Source organism: Mauremys mutica, chromosome 13 (genome assembly GCF_020497125.1).
Source record: "Mauremys mutica isolate MM-2020 ecotype Southern chromosome 13, ASM2049712v1, whole genome shotgun sequence".
NCBI lineage: Eukaryota > Metazoa > Chordata > Testudines > Geoemydidae > Mauremys > Mauremys mutica.
The window spans coordinates 32,217,753-32,245,352 of record NC_059084.1 but is presented as its reverse complement, the minus strand read 5'-3'; the positions used below and the strand labels follow the sequence as shown (position 1 = coordinate 32,245,352).

Sequence of the window (27,600 nt, the reverse complement as noted above, 5' to 3'; positions counted from 1 at the left end):
CAAGTCACTTTCTAGGAGCTTAACTGTGGCTTTAGGGGTCTAACTTTAGGTGACATTTTTTGGAACTCTTGATTGTGTAACACATTTTATTTCTCTTAGTAAGTGCAATAGACAAGATACAAAGATAATGTTGCTTAGTGAACTTCACTTCTGCATTTCCTGACTTTGACATTTAAAATGTGCATCCTAACTTAGGTTTTTGCATTTAATTTCCTGGCAGTTTTTAAAGGTGACCTGCAAAGATTTTTGCGTGGGGTTGTATATTTCTTGCGTTGCTGCTTGTTTTTTCATTAAAAGTATCTGGAATATCCAGCCTTCTCCGTTCTCACTGACAGGCTCCTGGGGAGACCAGAGCAGTGGAGTGAGCCCTCAGATGAATGGGGCGTTGAATCTTTTCTCCCAAGTGTTTGTGACACAAGGCATGTCTATATTAATGTGAGCCAGGGTCAGACGAGCTCTCCTCTGCCATCTAGTGATGAACTGGGAGAAAAGACTACAGGAGCAGATGGTATTTGCACAGACACATCCACTCTGCCTAGGTGTTCAGCAGTCAGAGCTGCTTTGCCAAAGTAATCCGTTTGGGCTGTTTTGGGTTAAAATGCAGGGGGAGTCCTTACTGTAGGAGCAACAGGCAGCAGAACCGTAGTCAGCCTGCCCTGATTGAAGGGAGCACCCTAACTTGAACATCACTAGCTAAGCAGGGGTAGGGGTGCCAACTCCAAGTGAAAGTTAGAGGGGGGTGAGAACAGGTGTCCCACACTCTGTTTAAAGCATCCTAGTGACTACTCAAAACATTTCCTCTCCAGTGTTTAAAAATGGAGTTGATCGGACTCAATGAGAGGCCTTGTTTCTGTTGTGGTGACTACAGCTGACATCACTGATGAGCATGTCTAGGGGTTGAGCCTGAGACCTGGTGTGGGGCCAGCGCTGCAGTGAAAGACAAGGCAGAGGCAGCACCAGTAGCTGGGCTAAGCAGTGGAACCTCAGAACATGGCAGCAAGCAGCGGCAGAGGTAACAGCGGCAGTAGTGGACAGAGGCAGTGAGCAGCAGGGACAGCAGCAGCAACAAGAGGCATTGCTCAGTGGCCCTCCCTTGACGGGTGGGAGACAAACCCACATGAACACACCCCAACTGTGTGCAGCGGAGGGAAAGGGGAGTGGCGTGTTAAAGGGACTTTTGTCCATCAGACTTTCACAGCACAAGATGGGAAGCTGAAGCAAAGGACATTGCCCGACATACTGTGGGGTGGGTGTTTACTTATGGTTTACGTGCTTTTGAATTATTGTTGCAATGTTTTCCTAAATGAATGGGGGAAGGGGTTGTTATACACAGACTCAGTGCTTGTAAGTGGGGAAGTATTGTCTTTCAGAGGTGCCCAGGGATGGTGTTTAATTTTCCCAGATTTCTGGGTTGGGGCTCGAGACAGTTCTGTTCTGCAATGTTAAGAGGAACCCCTAGATATTGAACCTGGCCCTTGTTGCTGCTGACGCCACCTAGCAGAAAAGTTACGTTAAGACAATGTGTCCTGTGCAGTTGCCGCAGTGCAAAACTGTACTGTAAATGTATGGCACAGGCACTGAGTGGGGCACCAAGGCAACTATGGAGACAAACACAGAACAGAGGCTTTTTTAAACACTAACTAAAAAACCTCTTCCTCCTCTTAATTGCTCAGGTTCCAGCCTTTTATGGTTTCCTTCCTTAGAGGTTTTTAAGGTCAGGCTTGACAAAGCCCTGGCTGGGATGATTTAGTTGGGTTTGATCCTGCTTTGAGCAGGGGGTTGGACTAGATGACCTCCTGAGGTCCCTTCCAACCCTGAGATTCTATGATTCTATGATTCTCCAGCCGTCCAGCGAGTCCTCTGGCAAATATAGATGAGATGGACAATTCTAAAATAAAAACCACAGTCTGTCAAACAAAATCTTCCAGGTTTTTTCACTCCTCAGAGGGAAACACAAGAAGGATACACTAGTTCTTTCCTCCGTGGACACTTTAAAGAAAAACAGACAATTAAAGGGTTGCCTCAGCGGTGTGGTCTATGCACAACCTTGCATGAAGCAACGAAAAATGTGTGAATTAAAACCGATGTAATTATTTTGGCGCCAGTTTGTGTGTGGACACTAATTTCAGAATAAAAGTGCCTAAAGTCCCTTTTGCTAACGTTTTGTTACCAATTTTAGCTAAATTGACTTTAGCCCCTTTTATTCTGAAATTAGTGTCCACACACAAACCGGCACAGAAATAATTACATCGGTTTTAAGAAATGAGTACATTTGTAGTGTGACAGACCCAGACCAGTGGGGTACAGGAGTCTGGTAGAGGGCAAATATACTGGTCACTGGATGAGTAGTTTTCTGTTCCCTGACTGACCAGAGCAGGGGCTGCTCTAGAGTAATCAGGAACCTGCTAGAACCAATTAAGGCAGACAGGCTGATTAGAACACCTGCAGCCAATCAAGGCAGGCGAATCAAGGCACCTGGGTTTAAAAAGGAGCTCACTTCAGTTTGTGGTGTGCGTGTGAGGAGCTGGAAGCAAGAGGTGCAAGGAGCTGAGTGAGAGAGGGTGTGCTGCTGGAGGACTAAGGAGTACAAGCATTATCAGACACCAGGAGGAAGGTCCTGTGGTGAGGATAAAGAAGGTGTTTGGAGGAGGCCATGGGGAAGTAGCCCAGGGAGTTGTAGCTGTCATGCAGCTGTTACAGGAGGCATTATAGACAGCTGCAATCCACAGGGCCCTGGGCTGGAACCCGGAGTAGAGGGTGGGCCCGGGCTCCCCCAAACCTCCCAACTCCTGATCAGACACAGGAGGAGTTGACCCAGACTGTGGGGAAGATCACTGAGGTGAGCAAATCTGCCAATAAGCGCACGACCCACCAAGGTAGAGGAGGAACTTTGTCACAGTAGGTAGACAGGCAGTGCTTGGTGCTAGCACTTAGATGGCTATGACAGGTGCTGAAGTTCACATCTCACTGAGGTAAGGAAAGGGGGGAGGTAAATTCCTGCCTTTGTCTCATTGCTGGCTGGGAACAGCTCTCTACTGGCTGGATTAACAGGGCAGCATCTCATTAGTTAACACTGCGAAGAGGTAGGCCTTGTCTGTGTTCAAAGCTGCATCCATCTCACTGAACGTGCAATTCCAAACCAAGTGAGTTAAACCCATGCAATACCCACTGGGGACACACTTAACCCAAATTAAGCCTAGTTTATATGAATTTAGCTTAATTCAGTCAAGAATCAATTAAGACCTACATCCAGGCAGATATGGTTTTAATCCAGTTAAGAGTATCCACACTGCTTTCACTGGTTTACTGAATTAGTTTTGTAAACTGATTAAAACTAAACTGTGAGGAAACTTTGAATATAGAAAGGCTCAAATTTCTGCTACAGAAAAAGAAACGGAATTGTTTTAAATGAAAGCTCAGAATTCACAGAATGTGCTCAACACGGATCCTCCTGGGGAGAGACCCAGAGACAGCAGAAATGGAGATTGTCTCCCCATTCAAGCATGCTGCTGTCAAATGGCCGGGATTTGGCTGTGTGTCAGGCCAGGCAGGGACAGAAAGCAGCGATGTCACATACAGGCCGGGGATCATTAGGTTCTGCTCACAAATCACAGCAGATCCACTATTTCTCCATCACTTAGAACCATTTATTCTATCATCTTCTATCACGTACACCTTGGACAGAGCAGGTTTCAGGGCTGCTACTAGCATGTCAGGCTCTTGTGCCAGATATGGACAGGCCACAGAGCTTCCTACCTGCAGAGGTGCACTAGGGATGTGTTCACCTTAAGACACTAATGCACTGCCAGGAATGGCTGTTGTGAGCATCAATAAGGTCTGTGACGCACGGTGCCACCTAGTGGCTGAGCAGGATAATGCAATCTAACATTCTCTACACACTTCCCAAACGGGGTGAGGGTCCAGCTACTCATGGGAGCAGGTGCGGCCCCAGCTGCCTTGGCTCTTGCTGGCACTGACCCCCAAGCTCACAGGAATATTTACAACTGGAAAAAATAATTCAGAGTAGGGAGGCCACCCACCTAGTGAGAGGGAGAGAGCCCAGCCCCCACCCACCCACGGGGGTGGGGGAGAAGGAGAGTCTGGTCTCCCCTCGCCCAGCCAGTGGGGGCCTGGCCACCCTCGCCTGCCTGTCCAGAAGTGGGGGGTTCCCAGGGTCCCGGCCAGCGCACATTGTACCTCTTTAGCCAGGGAGCGCAGCTTTCCGAGGATTCTCTTTGTGTCATTCACTTTCTCCTTCACGTTGGCTCGAGTCAGCCGCCTCCTCACGCGGAGCCCCTGCTTCGCACACAGGATCTGAACATAAAGCACACCCATCACACGCCTGCAGCGCGCCTGACGCCCATCAAGAACGCCGGAGACTCCAGCATCCCGAGGCCATGTGGTCACATCTAGGCCTGTCTGAGGAGCTGTGCTCAGGGTGGACCCAAGCCTGTAGGTCCATCTGCAGCACAGCTCTCACCGGCCCCACAGCTCCCAGTGGGCAGGGGAGAGGAGCAGCCACGGAGCGGGGACGGGTCTCCTTGAAATTAACGTCACCAACAACTTCCAGCAATTTAGTAGCAACGCTGAGCCACGCAGGGAAACCCGGCCCCACATGGCCCAGCCACACCCCCACACTGAGCCCGTGGCTGAGCCACGCAGGGAAACCCGGCCCCACACAGCACAGCCACACCCCCACACAGAGCCTGTCGCTGAGCTGCACCCGGGAACCTGGCCCCACATGAACCAGCCACACCCCCACACTGAGCCCGTCGCAGAGCTGCGCAGAGAAACCCGGCCCCACACGGCCCAGCCACACCCCCACACAGAGCCTGTGAGACACACCCAGGAGCCCGGCCCCACACGGCCCAGCCACACCCCCACACAGAGCCTGTGAGACACACCCGGGAGCCCGGCCCCATATGGTCCAGCCACACCCCCATACAGAGCCTGTCACTGAGCTGCACCCGGGAACCCGGCCCCACACGGCCCAGCCACACCCCCACACAGAGCCTGTCGCTGAGCTGCACCCGGGAACCCGGCCCCACATGAACCAGCCACACCCCCACACTGAGCCCGTCGCAGAGCTGTGCAGAGATACCCGGCCCCACACGGCCCAGCCACACCCCCACACAGAGCCTGTCGCTGAGCCGCGCCAACGAACCCGGCCCCACACGGCTCAGCCACAGCCCCACACAGAGCCTGTCGCTGAACCGCACCCGGGAACCCGGCCCCACACAGCCCAGCCACACCCCCACACTGAGCCTGTTGCTGAACCGCACCCGGGAACCTGGCCCCACAGCTCCCAGCGGGCAGGGGAGCAAGGGCGGCTCTATGTATTTTGCCACCCCAAGCACGGCAGTCAGGCGGTGTGCCTGCGGGAGGTCCTCTGGTAACGCGGATTTCGTGGCATGCCTGCAGGAGGTCCATCGGTCCCTGAGCCCATCACTGGGCCATGCAGGGGAACCTGGCCCCAACACAACCCAACCACACCCCCACACAGAGCCACGCAGGGGAATCCATCCCCACACAGCCCAGCCACACCCCTGGCTGAGTGGGGCAGGACAGTGTAAAAACAATGAATATTTGAAAGGCTGTGGGGGCTGCATTTTTCACTAAGGTTTGGGAACTCCTGAGGCAGCAGAGCTTGCAGAACGTCAGTATGACGGGCACAGCAGCAGGGGCTGGGGTGGGCAGGGGGAACCCTCCCTGGGCAGGTGGGGAGTGGATGAGTGGGATCTCCTTGGGCAGGTGCAAGGTGAGCAAGGGGTTTCTCCATGGCCATGCAGGAGGGCAGGGTGAGGGCAAGTGTGTGAAGAAGCCGGGGGGCAGTCACCGCTCACGTTCCCCTTGGCAGGTTTTCTGAGGCCTTTGCCAGCTGCGGGGTGTGTATTTACCGCACGCTGCTGTAGCCCTGTGCCCTGCCCCTTCAAGGGTTAATAGCCGGCTGAGTGGTCACAGGGCACAGCTCTGGTCGCAGCAGCAAAGTGGTGTGTCTGAAAGAACTGAGCACCACAGGCCTTATGCAAGTGTTGGTTTGTTGACTACGGCTCCCTAGTTTGGGAGCAGGACACTGTCCGTGGGGCTGCCCTCGGTGGGGACTCCAACTGTTTCTTTGTGGCGGAGCAGCCCACGGTGAGCTTGTTCCACCTGAGCTTCAGGAGCTGTCCTGGCTCCCCTTTCAGGGGCCGTTCCAGGGGCTGATTCCAGAACCCTGTGGAATCTGGGCTGGGCACCAGGCACTGCCCCAAGCTACGACACACAGGACCCGGATGTTTAAGTGTGTGAGAGTCACAAGGGCTAGGATGAAATCAGTACGGGACTTCAGGGCACAAACCAACCACAGAACAAACTGCCTCTGGGGCTGCTTACTGCAGAACTGCCCCTTGTGGGGAGCCTGACAACTTCCTCTGAAGCATCAGGGGCCAGCCCCTACCCAGGACAGGATCCATGGGGAGATGGACACCTGCTCCTATTGAGTGAGGGGAGGGTGGCAGGGGCAGTATCCACAGACTATTAGCTACTGTCACAGAGAGACTTTAGCATTAGAACCAACCCTCTCTGCAAGGTGGCTGCCCTTCAGGGCACAGTGTGAGGCTTACCAGGTTACTCAGGGATTATCTGGAGTTGGGGCGGTAAAGGGACGGCCTCCTGCAGACAGCCAGTAGCTCAGTTTTACTGGCTAAGGTCTTGATCCTTGCAAGCTGTTCCAGACAGCCAAGCCCCATCAGTCTCAAGGGCTCTCCAGGTGGGAAGACCCACACACCTGTGCAGAACTGCACCGAGACTCCAGCTGCAGGAGCAGCGGGAAGGAGGCTGCGGTGATGGGCACATAACAATGGCCATGCAGACACATACAGTTCCTTCAGAACCAGCACTACATGTCTCCCATGATGGCAATTCCACCTTGTCCCCCTCCCCAAACCTCTCAGAGCCAGTGACCACCCAAAGCCCCTCCATCCCTCAACCCCACAGGCCCTACCCCACTTACAATGTTGTGTGTCAGGGATTTCAGCCGACATCTGTCGAGGTTGTTTGGACGTGACATCGTTTTTTTCTCAGCATTCAGTGAATATTGCCTGTGATTAGAGAGAGCCTGTGAGCCCTGAGACAGGACCATGCTCTCCATGTCCCCCAAGCAGGGCACAGCTCCAAAAATGTGAACCTAATGGATTTCAAGGGAAACCACTAACATACCCCCTCTCTGAACTGCTTTTCCTTCTCCAGCCACCAACAGCCCTTAGCCACATTTGAGTTGTGCATTAGACAGGACCTTGTGTGTCCCCTTCATAGTAAATTAGGCTCTAGCCACACAACGGGCCCCTGCCCCACTGAGCAGTCACCCTGAATGGGACCTTAGTCAGCTTCAGTCTCCCTCCTGCCATGTGGGTCTTTCTGAGCAGAAAGGGAGGGGAAGCACAAAGGCATTTATCAAAGCAGAGAGTGGCTGGCGTAGCACCTGAAACTACATTCACCTTACTGTGGCAAACTGACCAGCAAGCCATTAACGCCAGCTCTGGAATTGCAGCCTGCTCTCCCCTGTGCTTCCTGGGAATGGGGTGCCCTGTATGAGCTCACTCAATCTCTCCTGCCTCTTCTTGGCTTCCCTTTCCTTCCCTCTCTTCCCTTCTTTTCTTGTCTTTATTGACCAGCCTCACTAGCTGGATGGCTTTCTTCCTAAACCATAGTGCCCTTTGCTTGAGGAGGGGCCTGCACCGTTGTGCTTCAGTGTAGCGTGCAAAGCAGCAGAGGAATCACACAGTCTCTTGCAGTAGAACACCCTTCCTCTGATTGCTGCTGGCTCTGCAGAGCTCACAGGCCTGCTTTGGTCACTGCTTGGGCATCCTCTGCAGAGCTTTGGGCTCCCTGGGAAATTGTGCCTAACTCTCAGGCACAGGCGCCGACCTTCCAATGTGCCAGGGGTGCTTGACACCCGGCTCTGCCTCAGGCCCCACCAGGGCCAGCTCTACCATTTTTGCCGCCCCAAGCAAAAAAAAGCCGCTCGGACTACCGCCCAAACTGCTGAGGCAAAAAAAAAAAAAGCCGCCCGGACCATGCCACCCCAAGAATGGACGGAATGCTGCCCCTTAGCATGTGCCGCCCCAGACACGTGCTTCCTCCGCTGGTGCCTGGAGCCAGCCCTGGGCCCCACCCCCACTCCGCCTCTTCCGGTCCCTGCTCCACCCCCACCTCTTCCCACCCTGTTCCACCCCCTCCCCCCAGCAAGTCGCACCCACGCTCCTCCCCCTCTCTCCCAAAGCCTCCTGCACGCTTCAAAACAGGCGAGAGATGCGGGGAGGGAGAGGGAGGCTCTGATCAATGGGACCTGCCAGTGGGCAGCAAACACTGGGGGACTGGAGGAGGAGCTGACAGGGGACCTGCTGGTGGGTGCTGAGCACCCACGATTTTCCCCCATGGGTGTTCCAGCCCCAGAGCACCCATGGAGTTGGTGCCTGTGCTCTCAGGTGCCTAGAAAATCACAGGATCACACTGCAATCCACAAAGTCTGAGCTAGGCACATAGGCTCCCTGTATAATGACTGGGGAGAGACAGGCACCTTAGACTGCCATATGCCAGCTAGCTAGGCAGTGAGCTGCCTAAACTACCAATGGGAGATGCAGATGAGAGGAAAGCCTATCTCTGCCAGCAATTCACAAACAGGAACCCCTCTCCAGGAGTCAGGCGATTCCAGGCACCTAAGCCAATCCTTGGGCGGATGAGTGAGGCAGGCACCCTAGGGCCATGCTAAACAGCCAGAATAGGTTGGACCCCTTATAACTTTATTCCTAGTGGTTAGTCATAGAATCATAGAATCTCAGGGTTGGAAGGGACCTCAGGAGGTCATCTAGTCCAACCCCCTGCTCAAAGCAGGACCAAACCCAACTAAATCATCCCAGCCAGGGCTTTGTCAAGCCTGACCTTAAAAACCTCTAAGGAAGGAGATTCCACTACCTCCCTAGGTAACCCATTCCAGTTCTTCACCACCCTACTAGTGAAAACGTTTTTCCTATTATCCAGCCTAAACCTCCCCATCTGCAACTTGAGACCATTACTCCTTGTTCTGTCATCTTCTACCACTGAGAACAGTCTAGATCCATCCTCTTTGGAACCCCCTTTCAGGTAGTTGAAAGCAGCTATCAAATCCCCCCTCATTCTTCTCTTCTGCAGACTAAACAATCCCAGTTCCCTCAGCCTCTCCTCATAAGTCATGTGCTCCAGCCCCCTAATCATTTTTGTTGCCCTCCACTGGACTCTCTCCAATTTATCCACATCCTTCTTGTAGTGTGGGGCCCAAAACTGGACACAGTACTCCAAATGAGGCCTCACCAGTGCTGAGTAGAGGGGAATGATCACATCCCTTGATCTGCTGGAAATGCCCCTACTTATACAACCCAAAATGCCATTAGCCTTCTTGGCAACAAGGGCACACTGTTGACTCATATTCAGCTTTTCATCCACCGTAACCCCTAGGTCCTTTTCTGCAGAACTGCTGCCCAGCCATTCGGTCCCTAGTCTGTAGCAGTGCATGGGATTCTTCCATCCTAAGTGCAGGACTCTGCACTTGTCCTTGTTGAACCTCATCATATTTCTTTTGGCCCAATCCTCTAATGTGTCTAGGTCCCTCTGTATCCTATCCCTACCCTCCAGCGTATCAACCACTCCTCCCAGTTTAGTGTCATCTGCAAACTTGCTAAGGATGCAGTCCACACCATCCTCCAGATCGTTAATGAAGATATTGAATAAAACCGGCCCCAGCACCGACCCTTGGGGCACTCCACTTGATACCGGCTGCCAACTAGACATGGAACCATTGATCACTACCCGATCGCCATGATTTTTCAAAGATAATGGCCAATGGCTCTGCAATCTCATCGGCCAACTCCTTTAGCACCCTCGGATGCAGCGCATCTGGCCCCATGGACTGGTCACCTCCTCCCCATCCCGTGCTGCAGAGTGCAGCTGTCTGGGAGCTGACCTTGTCTGTGAAGACAGAGGCAAAAAAAGCATTGAGTACACTAGCTTTCTCCACATCCTCTGTCACTAGGTTCCCTCCCTCATTCAGCAAGGGGCCCACACTTTCCTTGACTTTCTTCCTGTTGCTAACATACCTAAAGAAACCCTTCTTGTTACTCCTAACATCTCCGGCTAGCTGCAACTCCAAGTGTGATTTGGCCTTCCTGATTTCACACCTGCATGCCTGAACAATACTTTTATACTCCTCCCTGGTTATTTGTCCAATCTTCCACTTCTTCTAGTGCTCTCACCTGGGATGGGGGAGACCCAGGTTCAAGTCCCCCATCAGTCAGAGGGGGAGAATGGATTTGAACTGGGGTCCCCACCTGGCAGGAGGGTGCTCTAAGCACTGAGCTAGAGGATACTCTCATGTACGGCTCCCTCAGCCTCTCCTGCTGAAGTTATTCCACTGGGGATACATAATTAATGAGTCACTGGAGCCAGAGGGACTGGACCACAGATTTCCCATCTCTCAGATGCGTGCCCTAGCCACCAGGCTACAGAGTCATTCTCTTTCCCTCAGCACTGCATGTTTAGAGGAGGGATAGCGCAGTGGTTTGAGCATTGGCCTGCTAAACCCAGAGTTGTGAATTCAGCCCTTGTAGGAGCCATTTAGGGAACTGGGGTAAAAATCTGTCTGGGGATTGGCCCTGCTTTGAGTAGGGGGTTGGACTAGATTACCTCCTGAGGTCCCTTCCAACCCTGATATTCTATGATTCCTAGAAACTTCAGCACTGCGGGAATTTTTACCCCAATAATATAGGTGCTGAATGAGTTTGGGCACCTAGGGGGTTTGGTAGGAATTCTGTGAATCACGGTGGAGCCTATGCTGGGATCTAGGCACCTAAACCCAGATTTAGGCACCTAAATACCTTTGTGAATCCAAGCCTCAGTTCTTAAAGACACCTATGATTACCGAGAACTCACCAGGGCTGCATCCTCCATCGTTGGTCACACTAGGTTCCCGGCCAGCTAATATAACTAGTGATGGGCCTTCGCCACATGTTTGGCTCTGGAGCTAGGTGTGATCTGCTCCCAAGTTCTGGGACATTTCGATTCACCTCTAACTGTGACTGCAAAATTATGGGTTTTGGCCTACACCTGTGACTTGGGCAGAACAGGCTGGGCAAGGTCTGGGGAGAGTGTGGCGTCTGGGAACATTCACGGAAATGCAAACAAAGAGTTCAGAACGAAATCAAAGGAAGCAGAGACTCACTAACCTGCATCCAGCTACAAACTCCTCCAGCACCTGCTTGAGTCTGTCTTCTGCTTTAGACTTTGGCCTCCTCATGAGCGTCTCCACGTCATCCAGTCCATGTTCCTGTTCAGACAAGTGCCAAGTTAAAATTATCCCTAGGTGCAAGTGCAGACATGCAGCAGGGAGAGCAGTGCCTTTGTGTCAAGTCCCCAAAAATTTGCCTAAAATAACCTTGGGGCCCCTTTGACAAGGGGTAGCAAATGTCAGGGCCTTGCAGGTCAGCTTCCTGTTGGAGGAGAATCAGTGATGCGGAAACTGGGTATATGAGTGTTACTTGTTATATTTACACTCTATAAACTAGTCCTGGAAAAGAAGTGGTCACAAATGGCACATAGGTAACTTCTTTCAGATTTCTCAACCCAAACCCCAGTGCCCAGTTCCCAGGACGCAATTGTGCCCTAAGTATGTATTGACTCCAGTTAGAGAAATTAAGGCTGAGGTTCGCAACATCTCCCCCCAAAGAACCTGCATCATAAAACACAACAATGCAGCACGTGTCCAAAGATGGCACACTGCTCGCATGCAAAGAAAGAGAATGTGAAAGTCCATGGAACAGCGCATCCAGCTCCCACCATCTCAATATTGCACATGCTGTACTTTTCCTGATCAAACCCATGTGAGCAGCCAGGGCTCAATCCTGCAAGAGGCCTTGACTGCAATGGGGGAGGAGGGTATTAAACTCCTGACAGATTAACGACACATGTTTTGGGCTTCTGATTTTCTGTTTTAACTGATCAACACCAGTGAAACATGCCCCCCCCCGTCCCGCCCAAAAAATGAAACCAGTGTTTTTACAATGAACACACCAGAAATGCTTATTAGTATCTAAGAGCTTGTCTACAGTAACCTGTGGCACATTAATTGGTCCATGTAGACCCTGCTTGTGCACACTGAAGTCTGTCCAGTGCACTTTAACGTAGTGCTGTTTGAAGAACTGCTCTGTTAAAGCACGCTGCGGAACTTTACAAAGAGACTACGCTCTCAGTATACGCTACTGCCAGGAGTAACGTATGTGAGATACAATTACTCCTTACAGTACATACAAAGAGAAAGCCTCAGACACCCCCAATTATTGGACATCTACATAGAACTCAAAAATTGCTCAAAATAAATGTCATAAAAGAAATCAGTAAGCCCAAGAAAGACTGATAGGAGGAAGCAGTGCGAGGGGAAGCAATGGGGTCTCCCAGTCACTGCTATACTTTACCAAGCGTTCTGCTATTTTGACAATCCAGTTGGAATTGTAGAGCCTCCAGGTGTGATCTTCCCAATAGCTCCAGACATACACACAGGGCTTCTCATGCAGCAAGGGCAGGCAGCTGTAAGAACTAAGAGCAACAGGCAGAGCAGGTTACAACTCACACTGAGAGACTGAAGCAGCCTCAGAGCCACCCTAATACATGTCAGTCGCCTTGGGGAACCAAGCCAAGAGGTGTATGGCTCTGCTGCTGCTGCCTGAGCTCTGAGGAAGAAGCACAGTGCTGAGAACAGAGGCCCAGATTCACAAGGGATGTAGGGTGGTGATGCTGAGCATTGCAGCGCCTAGCTCTCAGGGGCCTCGAAAATCACAGGAGCACACTGGGATCCACAAAGCCTGAGTCAGGCACCTGGGCTCCCTGTACAATGCATGGGGAGAAGCAGGTGCCTTAGAATGCCATTCCCAGCAGCCAATATGCTAGGCAGGAGCTGCTTGGACTAACCAATGGGAGATGCCAGCCACAGGAGTGAGTGCTGACCCCGTCCCGCTCACAGAGAGAAGTACCTAGGTCCAGGCTGCAGGGAAGCTCCTGTCTCTGCAATCCAGATCTGGGATGTCAGGTTGCCCTAGGAGTGCAGGGCGTTTCTTGTGAAAATGAATCAGGCAGGAGCCTAAGTCCACACGGAACAGCCATCACGTGATAACATTTAGCCCAGTGATTAAAGCACTTGCGCAAGATGTGGGAGACCCACCAGAGGGGATAAAAGGATTTGAATAGGGGTCTTCTGGTGCTCAGCGGGGTGCTCTAACCACTGTGCTGTGGGATCGTCTGATGCGGGCCTCCCTAGGTCTCTCCGGGGAAGCTGTTCCATTGGGGACAAATACTTAGCGTCACTGGGCCAGAGTGAGAGAGAGAACGACTCTATAGTCCAGTGGCCAGGGCACCCCCGCGAGGTGGGAGACCCAGCGTTCAGTCCCCGTGCCCAGTGACTCTATAATGCACAGTGGAATAACATCAAGAGGAGAGATTAAGGGAGCCCCACATGAGAATAACCCATAACTCACCCCTGAGAGGGGTGGGACCCATGTTCAGACCTCATTTTCCCCATCTCATGCATCTGACGAAGTGGGTATTCACCCACGAAAGCTCATGCTTCAATACGTCTGTTAGTCTATATGGTGCCACAGGACTCTTTGCTGCTTTTACAGATCCAGACTAACACGGCTACCCCTCTGATACTTGATTTATGAATCTGGCTCAGAGATCCTGCCATATGGGCTGGATGCAAGGGCTGATGCAGTGCTTATGGCAGAGCCAACCCCAACAGGGGAGGTCAAAGAACTCCTCCAGGTCAGCCTGGAATGACATTCATAGCTGGAACTTGTCTTACACGATTACTTTGTCAAGACCCTAGACACTGAACCTTCTTTGGGGGTCAAGCTTGTCTGGCCACTGACACTAGACTCTGGCACCAGTCTTGAACCCCCAACAGCAAATTCCCTAGTGCAGCATGCAGTTGGTGAAGCCCTAGCACACCGAGCAATGCTCAAGGCTGTGTCCCTCCCTGCAGCAGAAAAGGCACTGAGCAGTCTCCTCTCTCATGGACATTGTGCCATCGCAGCAAGGACACAGTTTGAAGCCAAAGGATTTGTCCTCTGCCATCCCAAATGAGTAAAAGGAGCCTCAGCAGAACAGGATGAAGCTCAGTGGAGGCTAAGATGGCCTGCCGCCTAACCCACCCAATAAAAGCAGTTCCTCCTGGTGTCTATGGCAGTCAGCTGGTCTGAACTCCCTCTGAGGCGAAGACTCAACAGACACACTGGTGCCTAGACAGCTCCAAAACCAGATTGGAAAAGCTAAATTCCTGTCTTTTGTCCCATAGCAATCATCTCCCTGCTCATTCGGGGGGATTCCCTGTACCAGAGATGCACCACATGCTAATCCTCCATTCCCACCCTCAGCTGAAACACTTCATATCCAGCATTTGAGATGCTGAATACCCAATGTACCCAGCACGGCATTTCTGTTGCCACCATAGAAGGAACCACTGCTATCCTGGGGAGAATGGCCTTTAGCTATCTACGTATGGAATCTGGGGCTGGGGGATCAAAAGCACTTAGGCCCCGAACATTCATTCAAATCAGTGGACGTGAGGAGCCCCCAACTCCTGATTCACTAGAGAATCTCGCTGGCTAGGTGGAACATGGTCAGCCAGGAGCCCTACCATCTACACCCATGGACCTCTTAAATGCCTTATGGGATGAATAAGAGTCCAAAGCACCTTTGCGAAGGAGGCTCATGTGAGCGAGCACCATGAAGAGAACTTACCTGTCGTATTCGGTGGGCTCTGGCCTTTGGCTTTCTGTCATGGATTTATTCTGTAAAGTTGGACTCGGGGCCATAACTTCAATATCCAGCTCCTCGTCTGAACTGGGATCCAGCAAAGGCTGCTTGTCTTCAGGCCCTTCTCCTTTATGACCTTTCTTAGGCATTTTGGTCACAACCTCTTCAGCTTTCCCATAGTTCCCTTGCAAATACATTTATTGTTCATATTTTAAACTAAATATCTGCCATAGCCTAGAGGTGACAGAATGTTTCTGCCCAGCCACTGGAGTACTAGAAGCAAGTGCCAGTGTTGCTGGCATTAGAAGTCCAGCCATCAGAGTGTGGTGCATACAAGCTGGAGACTCTAGAAGGCCAGACATGCACTCCTCCTAGACTCTTCAGAGTTCACAGTTTTACTATAGGGATCCTTTTAGCCCCCTGATACCCTCACTAGACTCAGAAGGACCCAACCAGGCTCAGCAGCTTCCCTTCCTTCTTCCACCCAACCCACTCCATGTGGGAAGCAGCAGCAGAAGCTGTCAGGAGCCTTTGCAGCTTCCTAGCGTCGTCATTCACTTAACTCTGAAGTTTGGGACTTTGGACTTTAAAAAAAAAAATCTTTTCCCACGGGTTGTTTCCCCAGTTGCCCCATCCCTCTGATGCCCTCAGCTGCCTGGCATCACTCCACAACCATTTAGCTTCTCAGCCTCTCTTTCTCTCTCTCCCTCCACTCCCTCATTTCCCTCTCTCACTGCCCTCCATTATTCTGCAGTCCCTTCCCACCATCCCTCTCCCCTATTCCCACCATAAGTGTCCCCCCACAAACCCTAACTCTGGAATGTTCCCTCGTTCCCAGGGAATTTGGACAATCGCTAATCCATTCTGAAAAGGCCTGAGGTAGCTAGAATATTTATCTCCATAACCTGCACTAGAAATCTCCACCCTGTAACCTCAAGGGTGCTTTTAGCTGTGACATTCGTGTTGTGCAGTTTTGTGTACCTGTTAGGACACTTTACAGCCAGAACTGTGAACTAATCTGGCTGGTAATTAATATATTTTGATGAGGCTCAGAAATATTTTCATTTTGTTTCTTCTAATTCATGAAAACAGGAGCATCAGAAACGTTTACCTATTGAGATCTCAAAACGGACGGGCTTGGAGCCTATGGAGGGGTCCATCATAGTCACCTCAAAGAAGGCAGCGTAGAGGAGGAATTCTTCCTTCACTCCCAGTGAGTTCTAAACAAAGAGACGCCAATCAGTCCAACCATCACAGGGGTCATGTCAAAATATTCCTAAGCAGAGTAGCGGGCCCTGGGGCCTGAGAATCGTTACCAGATCTGGGACCTAGGCTGACACGAACCTCACACAGCAGCACCTTAATCCCATGGGCCATGAGGAGTGGCTGCCTTGATTGGCAGGACCCAGCAGAGAGGAAAGAGAAGCTGCAGGATGGTGTCACCAGTTATCTTTGAAAAGTCATGGAAGATGGGAGAGATTCCAGAGGACTGGAAAAGGGCAAATATAGTTAGGGTGACCAGCAGTCCCGATTTTATAGGGACAGTCCCAATATTTGGGGCTTTTTCTTATATAGGTGTCTATTACCCCCCACCCCCATCCCAATTTTTCACATTTGCTGTCTGGTCACCCTAAATATAGTGCCCATCTATACAAAGGGAAATAAGGATAACCTGGGAAATTACAGACCAGTCATCTTAACTTCTGTACCCAGAAAGATAATGGAGCAAATAATAAAGCAATCCATTTGCAAACATCTAGAAGATAATAAGGTGATAAGTAACAGTTAGCATGGATTTGTCAAGAACAAATCATGTCAAACCAGCCTGACAGCTTTCTTTGACTGGGTAACAAGCTTTGAGGATGGCGGGGAAGCGGTAGATGTGGTATATCTTGAGTTTAGTAAGACTTTTGATACTGTCTTGTGTGACCGTCTCATAAACAAATTAGGGAAATGTAACCTAGCTGGAGCTACTATAAGGTGGGTGCAAAACTGGTTGAAAAACTGTTCCCAGAGAGTAGTTAGCAGTGGTTCACAATCATGCTGGAAGGGCCTAGCGTGTGGGGTCCCACAGGGATCGGTTCTGGGTCTGGTTCTGTTCAATATCTTCATCAATGATTTGGATAATGGCATTGAGAGTATACTTATAAAGTTTGTAGATGATACCAAGTTTGGAGGGGTTGCAAGTGCTTTGGAGGATAGGATTATATAATTCAAAATGATCTGGACAAATTGGAGAAATGCTCTGAAGTAAATAGAATGAAATTCAATAGGACAAATGTAAAGTACTTCACTTAGGAAGGAACAATAAGTTGCACACATACAAAATGGGAAATGACTGCCTAGGAAGGAGTACTGAAGAAAGGGATCTGGGGGTCATAGTGGACCACAAGCTACATACAAGTCAATAGTGTAAACACCGTTGCAAAAAAAGCGAATATCATTCTGGGATGTATTAGCAGGAGTGTTGTAAACAAGACACAAGAAATTATTCTTCTGCTCTGCTCCAAGCTGATTAGGCCTCAGCTGGAGTATTATGTCCAGTTCTGGGTGCCACATTTCAGGAAAGATGTGAACAAACTGGAGAAAATCCAGAGAAGAGCAACAAAAATGATTAAAGGTCTTGAAAACATGACCTATGAGGGAAGATTGAAAAAATTGGGTTTGTTTAGTCTGGAGAAGAGAAGACTGAGAGGGGACATGATACATAAAAGGATGTTACAGGGAGAAGGGAGAAAAAATGTCCTTCTTAACTGCTGAGGATAGGACAAGAAGCAATGGGCATAAATCGCAGCTAGGGTGGTTTAGGTTGGACATTAGGAAAAACTTCCTAACAGTCAGGGTGGTTAAGCACTGGAATAAATTGCCTAGGGAGGTTGTGGAATCCGCATCATTAGAGATTTTTAAGAGCAGGTTGGACAAACACTTGTCAGGGACGGTCTAGATAGTACTTAGTCCTGCCTTGAGTGCAGGGGGCTGGACTAGGCAACCTCTCGAGGTCCCTTCCAGTCCTATGAGTCTATGATCCCTGAGGCTGTTGCGGAGCAATCGCTCTGTCTCCCAGAGTTCAGTCCTGGCTCTCCCCTGGTTCCATGCTTATGTGATGCCACAGGGGAAACCCGAGAGGGTCTAAAGGCTAAGGTGCCAGTACACTACTGATGGACTCAGCTCTCTCCCCTTGTCACTGAGCCGGGTGGAAGCTTGATGGAGACATGGAGCTAGATAGCAGCTGGCTGGCTCAGGCTGAGGGCGGGCAGGATGGAAATGATGCTTCTTGGAAGAGGGAAGCCTACTAGAAGTTCACAAAAGAGGTGACAGAGGGAGTTTGCAATGACCGTTTGGGCCAGCAGTGAGGGTTCCAGGGGGCAGGAAGGGCCCGGCACTGAGGCCCCTCGCCCCTCGGGTCCCAGGGATCCCCTTTCCTCTGAATTACAACTTTATTTACCCTGTGCTGAGTTCATAGCAGCCTCAGCCACATTGCTGACTCAGAGGCTCCAGGACGGCAATTGTCAGGGTGCATGGCAGGGCTGCACTGCTGGTTGCAGTGGGAGCATGACCCAGCAGACTGAGTGCTCGTGCCCTGAGCAACCTGTCCTGGATTCACTCCACCAGCTTCCCACAGAGCGGCAGGTTTGTAGGTTCCAGCAATGACAAGGGTTTAGCAAGCAGGAGACAAGCTCAGGGGAACACACTGTGGTGGGGGTAGAGGCCTTGCCTATTGACCCCAGTCACAATGCAACTATTCAATTACTGCACTGGCTTTCTGTCAGTGCAAGATCTCAGGAGGGCCCTGCCTGCGATGGGCGGCGGCCGCTCTCTGAGACCAGAGCTAGTTTTTAAAAGCAGAGCGTCAGAGCTGCAGAAATGGGACTGGCCTATGCCAAAGCCATATGCGCCGACTCCGTGGGTGCTCAGGGACTGGAACATCCACAGAAAAAAATAGTGGTGCTCAGCACCCACCGGCCACAGCTGTTCCCCGCCATCGCTCCTCAGTTGATTGGGGGAAGCGTGCTGCTGCCAAACAGCTGTAGGGAGAGGGTGCAGAGTGACAGGTAGGTGGAGGCCTGGGGTAAGGGGCAGAGTGGGGGTGGGAGGAGGCAGAGTGAAGATGGGGCCTTGAGGGAACGGGGCGGAGCATCGGGGTGAATCGGGGGTTGAGCACCCCCAGGGAAAAGGGAAAATCAGCGCTGGTAGCCAAAGCGCTCCGCAGTAACGAACCCAGCTGCAATGCACCTGCAGTTTCCAGAGCACACACTCCTTTGGCATAGGAAGGGCCCCACTGCATTTTAGCTTGGGTCAATTCTCATCCCACATACGGGTACACTCCGAGTGGCACTGAAAGAACAGCAGGTGTGAGTCACTAGTCACTCCAGCGCCAGTGTGTTTACATACAACTCTCAGCCGGAGTGTAAACCCGAAGCTCCTGGCCTCTTCCCCGTCCCCTCCCTTGGAATGGCCCATCAGTCCCTGGAGTGCCCACCTCTGGGAGCGGATGGAGCTCCTCCACCTCCACAGTGACCTCGCTGGGCTGCTCTGCCTCCTCGGGGCTGCCAGTCTCATCCCCACCTTGCCTCTGGCGCTGCTCTTTGGCGCTGGCCTTGGATTTCTCCTTGGCCTTTTTACTCTTCTTCTTCTTCATTGTCAGTTTGCTCAGGGCGCCCCTCAGCACCTCCTTGCGCTTGCCATCTACTGCACTGAGGCTGCTGAAAATCTCCACAGAAATGGCCAGGAGGATGCGGCCACGGTAGAATATGCCCTCCCCCAGGCCCTCGTTCAGATCCTTGTGGACATCTCGCAGAGCCGAGTTCTGGGGAGAGCCATAGAGATTCACCCAGGATGGGCCAAAGGTGGGGTTAAAGCCTGCAGGGACAGAAACGCTTGCAATTAAATGGTTCAGGATTTGCCTTAACTGACAGGTACACCTCCAGAGACAGACAGACACCCCACCCACAGACAGACCTGGGCTGTTCACCACAGACAGACACCCCACCCACTGACAGACCTGGGCAGTTCACCACAGACACCCCATGCACACAGTGACAAGGGCATATCCCCACAGACACCCCACCCACAGACAGACCTGGGCTGTTCACCACAGACAGACACCCCACCCACAGACAGACCTGGGCTGTTCACCACAAACAGACACCCCACGCACACACTGACAAGGGCATATTCACACAGACAGCCTACCCACAGACAGACAAGGGCTGTTCACCACAGATAGATACCTCCTCACAGACAGACCTGGGTGGTTCACTACAGACAGACATGGGCATACTCCACAGACACCCCACCCACAGACAGACAAGGGCTGTTCACCACAGACAGACACCCACCCACAGACAGACCTGGGCACTTCACGACAGACAGACCTGGGCATACCCCACAGACAGAGGCATACATGACTGGCAGGTGCATGGAGAGGGTGTGGGGGAGCAGAATCATATTTGACGCTCTAGGTGCTGCCTGGATAGCTCCATGGCAGGGGACAGGACAGAGGCGTGTGGGGTAAAGGCCTCACCATTCCTCCCAGGGTCAGATATCTGCTGCAGGTCAATGAAGTGCGTAGCAAGCGCCACGTCCCCAATGTTTGCATCATCTAACAGTTGGACTTTTATTTTTCTGGCAAGAGGAGGGAACATCTCGATGAAGCTGATCTGCTCGTTCCACTCCGGTTCTGCAGTGTCATTTTCCACCGAGGTCTCCCCCTGGGGCAGAGAGAAGCATGAGAACTGCACGGCGCACTGCTAAAGAATTCCAAGTGGCTTCAAAGCCAGCCACAGGTTCAAGAGAAATCACTGAGGCATTCTGGGAAAATCTGGATTCCCCATTAGTGTGTGGCTCTGAGGCCTTGGTCCTCTGTTCTGACCTCACTGCAAACGCAAGGAGAGTCACTTTAAAACATTGGTGAGCGGCGGCAGCAGCCAGGGTACAGATGCTGCATAAACCACCCTTGGCCAGCTGCAGAAGCCTAGCATGGGGGAGTTCAGCACACTGGAGCACATGCAGGCCAGGCTCAGCCAGGAGCACCTCATAGCTGAGCAAGGGTCGGAGCGGAGGGGCTCCAGCCCTAGAGTCACAGGGTGGACCAGCAGTCACATCAGGCTGTGCGGACAGAGGCTGGGGCTGCACAGGTCAGAGCTGGCTGGGCAGTTTCAATTCATCAAGACACCATGGAACACACCCAAGGGAGCCAGACATGGAACAGTCTGTGTGATTTCATCCTTGGGATTTCTTTTGAGCTTTTTCCTATACTCAGCAGTGTGAGGAGTTCTAGAAACATCTGTGTCTACCTGTGTCTGATAACCAAGCCACCTGGACTATCACAACAGCTTGGGAGGTCCTCAGAGCTTGGGCTGTAGCATCAGCTCCTCTCCACAATGAACCTATGCAGGCTCAGATTCTCCCTAATCACATGACTTTCCTACTTTATTACTGGCTCATGCTGCTGCTAACCATATGACTATCCAAGCTCTGATTAGCGCAGACTGTTTCTCCAAGTTTCAGTATGCGCCCAACATCCATTCATATGCATTTCCAAACCAATCTCAACTGCACAGACAGTGATGTGGGGCTTAACATTCAGAAAACAGAGGGTCTGCCCAGGCCTTCCTGTGGGATACAGAGACCCAAATGCCCAAGCAGAGACTTACCTGTTGCCCAGCAAATGAGACTTGCACATATGGATCAATGAATACTTTCTTCTCGCCCACAATCTTTGAGAACCCCCCCATGATCCCAGCACTCATGCTGGGCAGACCCTCGGCTCGGTAAACTTTGATGCAGATTTTGGCCCACGGTCTCTCAGCTGGGACTCTCTTAGGCAGCAGTAAGTTCCTAGAAGAAATAATCATTGTTCTACTGGTCACAGTAAATCACCACAGCAAGTCAAAGCCCAAGAACACCAGAAATGTGGGAACTGCTAGGCCAAGGGCCCATTTAGGCTGGTCTCCCATCTCAGACAATGGCCTGCATCAGGGGCTTCAGAGAATGGTGCAAGAAACCCATTATGAACTGTTGGGCAATGATTGCCCAAAAACTTTGCAGCACACAGACTTACTTTTCAACGTCTTCATTCTGGCTGCTAGAGGAAGTGGGAAGAGAGCCCATTATATCACCTCGTGCAAAGACAGAAATGTTACACTTCACAAAGCCTTTCACTCCTGCCCTGGTGTCCTTCGGGTCATTGATAACAGCCCACTTCTGAAAGAACCTGTGATCTAAAGAGATAAGGACAGGTACTCTGAGCTGTGAATTTCTAATCACACCACTGCCAGTTCTCCAAGAAACTCTGGCTCTGCACTTCTGAAATCAGAGACCCTACTGTGCTTGAACCAGCGCCCTGGGAAAACCCCGACTGGCTCACAGACTTTAAGGTCAGAAGTGTCGGGGACTCGAACCCCAACAGCGAAGTTCGTTGTCTGACCGCAGAGAGACCAGGCAACACCAGCAAGGTCCGATCAAAAGTTCTTTATTGATAAGTGCACGTATCAGTAAAGAACAGCTCGTATCCGAAAAGAACCAGCCCCCTCTTTACAGCTTAGTATTAGCTTATATAGACAGTTTTATTACGTCATAGATCATTCACTAGAGCAATCCACCCCCTTTGTCTAACAACTAGAAATTAGACACCTTTTAATATATACGCATGCCTAGTCTCTACAATATTGAATTGTTAATATCTCAACAAGCGCCAAAGGTTAGGAATGTGAGGGAGTTAAAAACACACCGAACACTAAACCAGGGAGTTAGTCAGAACTGTGAGATGCTTGTGTTTCTTATCGGTCCTTCAAACACTGTGTCTTAACACAACACAGCTGGCATCAGCCCCCTCACTTATCTTGCTCTTTCCCAGGGCTTTGTGAGACAATTCTGCCTGTCAGTATTTCACTCTGGGTTTTCCCAGAAACCTCTGCTAGCCTGATTTTAGTCAGGTTGGCACAACTGGTTTTGTGCTACATCTTTATTCAGGCCTAACAGAAGGAACCATCATGATCATCTAGTCTGATGTCCTGCACATAGCAGGCCACAGAACCTCACCCATCCACTCCTGTGACCATAGGCACCAACTTTCTCTGGCGCCAGTGGATGCCCACACCCCCTGCCTCTTTCCCCACCTCGACTCCACCCTTTCCCCACCCCTGGCCCCAGCCCCATTCCCACCCCATTCCCAAAGTCCCTGCCCTAACTCCACCCCCTCCCTGACCCTATTAGATCCCTTCCTCAAATCCCTGCCCCAGCCCCACCTCTTCCCCCCGCGCGCCGCGTTCCCCCTCCTCCCCCCTCCCTCCCTGCCCCGCGAATCAACTGTTTCATGGCGCAAGCACTGGGAGGGAGGGGGGAGAAGCAGGACGTGGCGGCGTGCTCACGGAGGAGGCGGAGGTAAGCTGGAGTGGGGGGGAGGGCAGGGAGCTGCCAGTGGGTGCTGAGTCGGCGCCTCTGCCTGTGACATTCTCAGGCCAGTTCTCCAACTGTCACTCACTGTAGCTACAGTGTATTCAACAGAGTTACACAGATTAACACGAGCCAAGGATCAGGCCCAGAATCCCTTTGAGACTGTGCAGTAGCTTCTCGGGAAAATGGCAGAACCCCCTTGCTTGGCATTTTTACATTTGGGTGGGACAAAGTCTCAGAGAACAAGCATGAAGGTATAATTGTGCGCTGGCCACAGGGGCAAAGACAAGATGGAACTGGTTTGTTGGCTTTTTATTAGGTCTGTTGATTAATTGCAGTTAACTCACATGATTAACTCATAAAAATTAATCACGATTAATCACAGTTTTAATCGCACTATTAAACAGTAGAATATGAATTGAAATTTAGTAAATATTTTGGATGTTTTTCTACATTTTCTAATATATTGATTTCTATTACAACACAGAATACAACGTGTACAGCGCTCACTTTATATTATTATTTTTATTACAAATATTTGTACTGTAACCATGACAAAGTAAATAATGTTTTCACCCCTCTTAGCCAGAAGGCCAAGTTCACCTCAAAGAAGTACTGTAGTGAATCTCTTTATCGTGAAAGTGCAACTTACAAATGTAGATTTTTTTGTTACATAACTGCATTCAAAAACAAAGCAATGTAAAACTTTAGAGCCTACAAGTTCACTCAGTCCTACTTCTTGTTTAGACAATCGCTAAGACAAACAAGTTTGTTTACATTTATGGGAGATAATGCTGTTCATTTCTTATTTACAAAATCACAAGAAAGTGAGAACAGGCATTCGCATGGCACTTTTGTAGCCAGCATTGCAAGGTATTTACGTGCCAGATATGCTAAACATTTGTATGCTCTTTCATGCGTCGGCCACCATTCCAGAGGACATGCTTCCATACTAATGACACTTTTAAAAAAAAAAATTCATTAATTAAATTTGTGACTGAACTCCTTGGGGGAGAATTGTATGTCCCCTGTTCTGTTTTACCCGCATTCTGCCATATATTTCATGTAATAGCGGTCTTGGATGATGACCCAGCACATGTTGTTCATTTTAGGAACACTTTCTCTGCAGATTTGACAAAACTCAAAGAAGGTATCAATGGGAAATTTCCAAGACCCAAGAATCTGAAGTGCCTTCCAAAATTTGAGAGGGACAGGTGTGGAGCATGCTTTCAGAAGTCTTAAAAGAACAACACTCTGATGTGGAAACTACAGAATGCGAACCACCAGAAAAGAAAATCAACCTTCTGCTGGTGGCATCTGACTCAGATGATGAAAATGAACATGCGCTGGTCTGCTGTGCTTTGGATCATCAAGCAGAACCCATCATCAGCATGGACACATGTCCTCTGGAATGGTGGTTGAAGCATGAAGGGACATATGAATCTTTAGCACATCTGGCATTTAAATATCTTTTGATGCCAGCTACAACAGTGCCATGCGAACACCTTCTCACTTTCAGGTGACACTGTGAACAAGAAGCAAGCAGCATTATCTCCTGCAAACATAAACAAACTTGTTTGTCTGAGCGATTGGCTGAACAAGAAGTAGGACTGAGGGACTTGCAGGCTCTAAAATTTTACATTGTTTTATTTTTGAATGCAGGTTTTTTTGTACATAATTCTACATTTGTAAGTTCAGCTTTCATGATAAAGAGACTGCACTACAGTACTTGTATTAGGTGAATTGAAAAATACTATTTCTTTTGTTTTTTACAGTGCAAATATTTGTAATAAAAATAAATATAAAGTGAGCACTGTACACTTTGTATTCTGTGTTGTAACTGAAATCAATATATTTCAAAAAGTAGAAAATATCCAAAAATATTTAAATAAATGATAGTCTATTATTGTTTAACAGCACGATTAATCGCGATTAATTTTTTTTAATCCCTTGACAGCCCTACTTTTTATGTCTTCATCCCATATCAAAGACCTCTGCACTGGACAGGTTTTTGCTTATCACAGGGGCCTGCTTGTGCAGCAGCATGGTGGTGAGGGGAAGGGGTGCTGGATATTGAGTTAGCATGGGGTCCCCGTTCCTAAAGAGAGGTGAGCGTACGTGAAAGCGCCTGAGCAAATAATGCAGGAGCACCATTTAACAGGGGTAAGGCAACTCCCGCCCCCTCGCCTGAGGGCTTGGCTACACTTACAAGTTGCAGCGCTGGTGGAGGCTTTCCAGCGCTGCAACAACACCCCGTCCACACTTGCAGGGCACAACCAGCGCTGCAACTCCCTGGTTGCAGCGCTGGCTGAAAACCCATCCCGGCAGGGGTATAAGGAGTGCAGCGCTGGTGATCCAGCGCTGCCCAGCAGGTGTGGACACTCACCAGCGCTTTACCTGTCCTCCAGGGAATAAGTAGTTATCCCAGAATTCCTGTTCAGCCACTCTGCACATCAGTTTGCACTCTACTGCTCTTGCCTCAGGTGACCCGCCCTGTAAATGCCCCGGGAAATTTAAAAATCTCCTTCCTGTTTGCTGCAGCCAGGTGTGGAGTGCAATCAGTTTTAATCAGTTACAGGTGACCATGCCTCCACGCGGCAAACGAGCCCCAGCATGGAGCACTGGTGAATTGCAGGACCTCATCAGTGTTTGGGGTGAGGCATCTGTTCAGGCACAGCTGCGCTCCGGCCGTAGGAATTACGATATCTTTGAGCAGATATCAAGGGCCATGCTGGATCGGGGCCATGATCGGGACACAGTACAATGCAGGGTGAAAATTAAAGAGCTGCGGAGTGCCTATTACAAAGCCCGAGAGGGGAATCGACGATCCGGAGCTGCTCCCACGACCTGCCGTTTTTACAGGGAGATGGATGAGATACTTGGGGGTGACCCCACTGCCAATCCCAGGATAACGATGGACACTTCTGAGCAGGCTGGGGGACAGGAGGAGGAGGCGGAGGAGGCGGCGGAGGCGGAGGCGTGGGGGGGGGAGGAAACCGCGAGTGAAGCTCCTGGCATGGGGGAAGAAACCGCAGATTCCCTGGAGGCATGCAGCCAGGAGCTCTTCTCAAGCCAGGAGGAAAGCACCCAATCGCAGCAGCCAGCAGTTGCAGAAGGACAAGCAGAGGAGCGTGTTACCGGTAAGCGGCTTTTATTTTCTGGGTGAAATGTTTCTGGAGAGGAGGGGGGGTTATGGATGCATGCATGCTAGCCTCTAGATGTGGAATAGCCCGTTGATGTGGTCTATCACGTCGCGGTAATCTGCCTCAGTTATCTCAGCAAAAGCTTCATCCAGAGCGTGGGCAATATGCCTGCGCAGGTTTATAGGCAGAGCCACTGTGTCCCTTGTCCCAGTGACGGTGACGCGTCCGCGCCACTCTTCTGCCAGTGGTGGGGGGACCATTTCTGAACACAGGCAAGCCGCATAGGGTCCCGGGCGGAATCCACATTGCTCTAAAAGAGCCCCCCGCTGTTCCCTAGTGACTCGCAGTAGGGAAACATCTTCCAGGATTAAGTCCTGTGAAAAATGTTGGGAGACTCTTTAGTGAAGAGATAGGGAGATAAGATCACCCCTGCATCTGCATCTTCATTTCACTCAACCCCTCTAGCACTCCAGATTACCCGAAGCAACCAGCTCCCCTCTTACACCCAAGCCCCACTTCTCCCCATATAAGCACTGCTCACTCACCATGTCGTGGCTTCTGTAGTGTTATGCGTGTGGGTAAAAGAATGCTTAAATAAGAACTCACTCCCTCAGTGTAACAATTCATGTCTGGAGATAGTGGATACAATGCTGCCCGTGTTAAATGTTGTCATTTCTGTTTCTACAGTGACCTTGACTACTGGACTGCCCAGATGTTCAACATCACAGAGGCTTCAAAATTTGAGAAAAAATCCCCGAAAGAGCAAAGAAGACATGCTGAAAACTGTTCTTAATCAGTCTGCTCGAGAGAGTAAGGACTTGAAGGATTGGCGAGAGAAAGAAAGCAGGACACGCAAGAGAAATGCAGTGGCCAAGAGGAAAACCACGGAGCGGCTGCTAAGCATCCTGGAGCGCCAAGCGGAGTCTATAGAGTCACTCGTTGCCATGCAAGCAGAGCACTACCGTGCTACTCCCCCACCCGCCCCGTCCTTTGTGCCTTGTGCCCCAATGTCAGCTCAAACCACCTTTCCCCAGCATCCAGGTTCTTACCACCACCAGCTGCCTCCAACACCTGTATGTTCCCCAACCAGCCCTGATACCTACCACCACCCTTACCCTCTGCATTCAACCCCCATCACCATGCAGTATATGAACCCTGAAGTGCAGGATTCATTAAACAGCAATCCAGACAGGGCATATGCAAACTTGTGACTGTACAGTTCACCAACCCACACCCCTGCCCTCTT

General features: G+C 50.7%; 1 protein-coding gene across 6 annotated transcripts in view; it reads right to left on the bottom strand.

The window, feature by feature from the left end:
- Positions 1-27,600, bottom strand: part of LOC123348122 (fer-1-like protein 4) — a 127,212-nt gene that overhangs the window by 58,058 nt on the left and 41,554 nt on the right. For all 6 annotated transcript variants that reach the window (XM_044985513.1, XM_044985512.1, XM_044985511.1 and 3 more), the window contains 10 exons: positions 21,878-22,037; positions 21,471-21,654; positions 20,339-20,525; positions 19,295-19,674; positions 15,926-16,034; positions 14,800-14,998; positions 12,480-12,600; positions 11,235-11,335; positions 6,992-7,079; positions 4,198-4,314 (listed from right to left, as the gene is read on the bottom strand). In XM_044985513.1, coding sequence (XP_044841448.1) covers positions 4,198-4,314; positions 6,992-7,079; positions 11,235-11,335; positions 12,480-12,600; positions 14,800-14,998; positions 15,926-16,034; positions 19,295-19,674; positions 20,339-20,525; positions 21,471-21,654; positions 21,878-22,037 — 1,646 coding nt within the window. The remainder of the gene's footprint in view (positions 1-4,197; positions 4,315-6,991; positions 7,080-11,234; positions 11,336-12,479; positions 12,601-14,799; positions 14,999-15,925; positions 16,035-19,294; positions 19,675-20,338; positions 20,526-21,470; positions 21,655-21,877; positions 22,038-27,600) is intronic.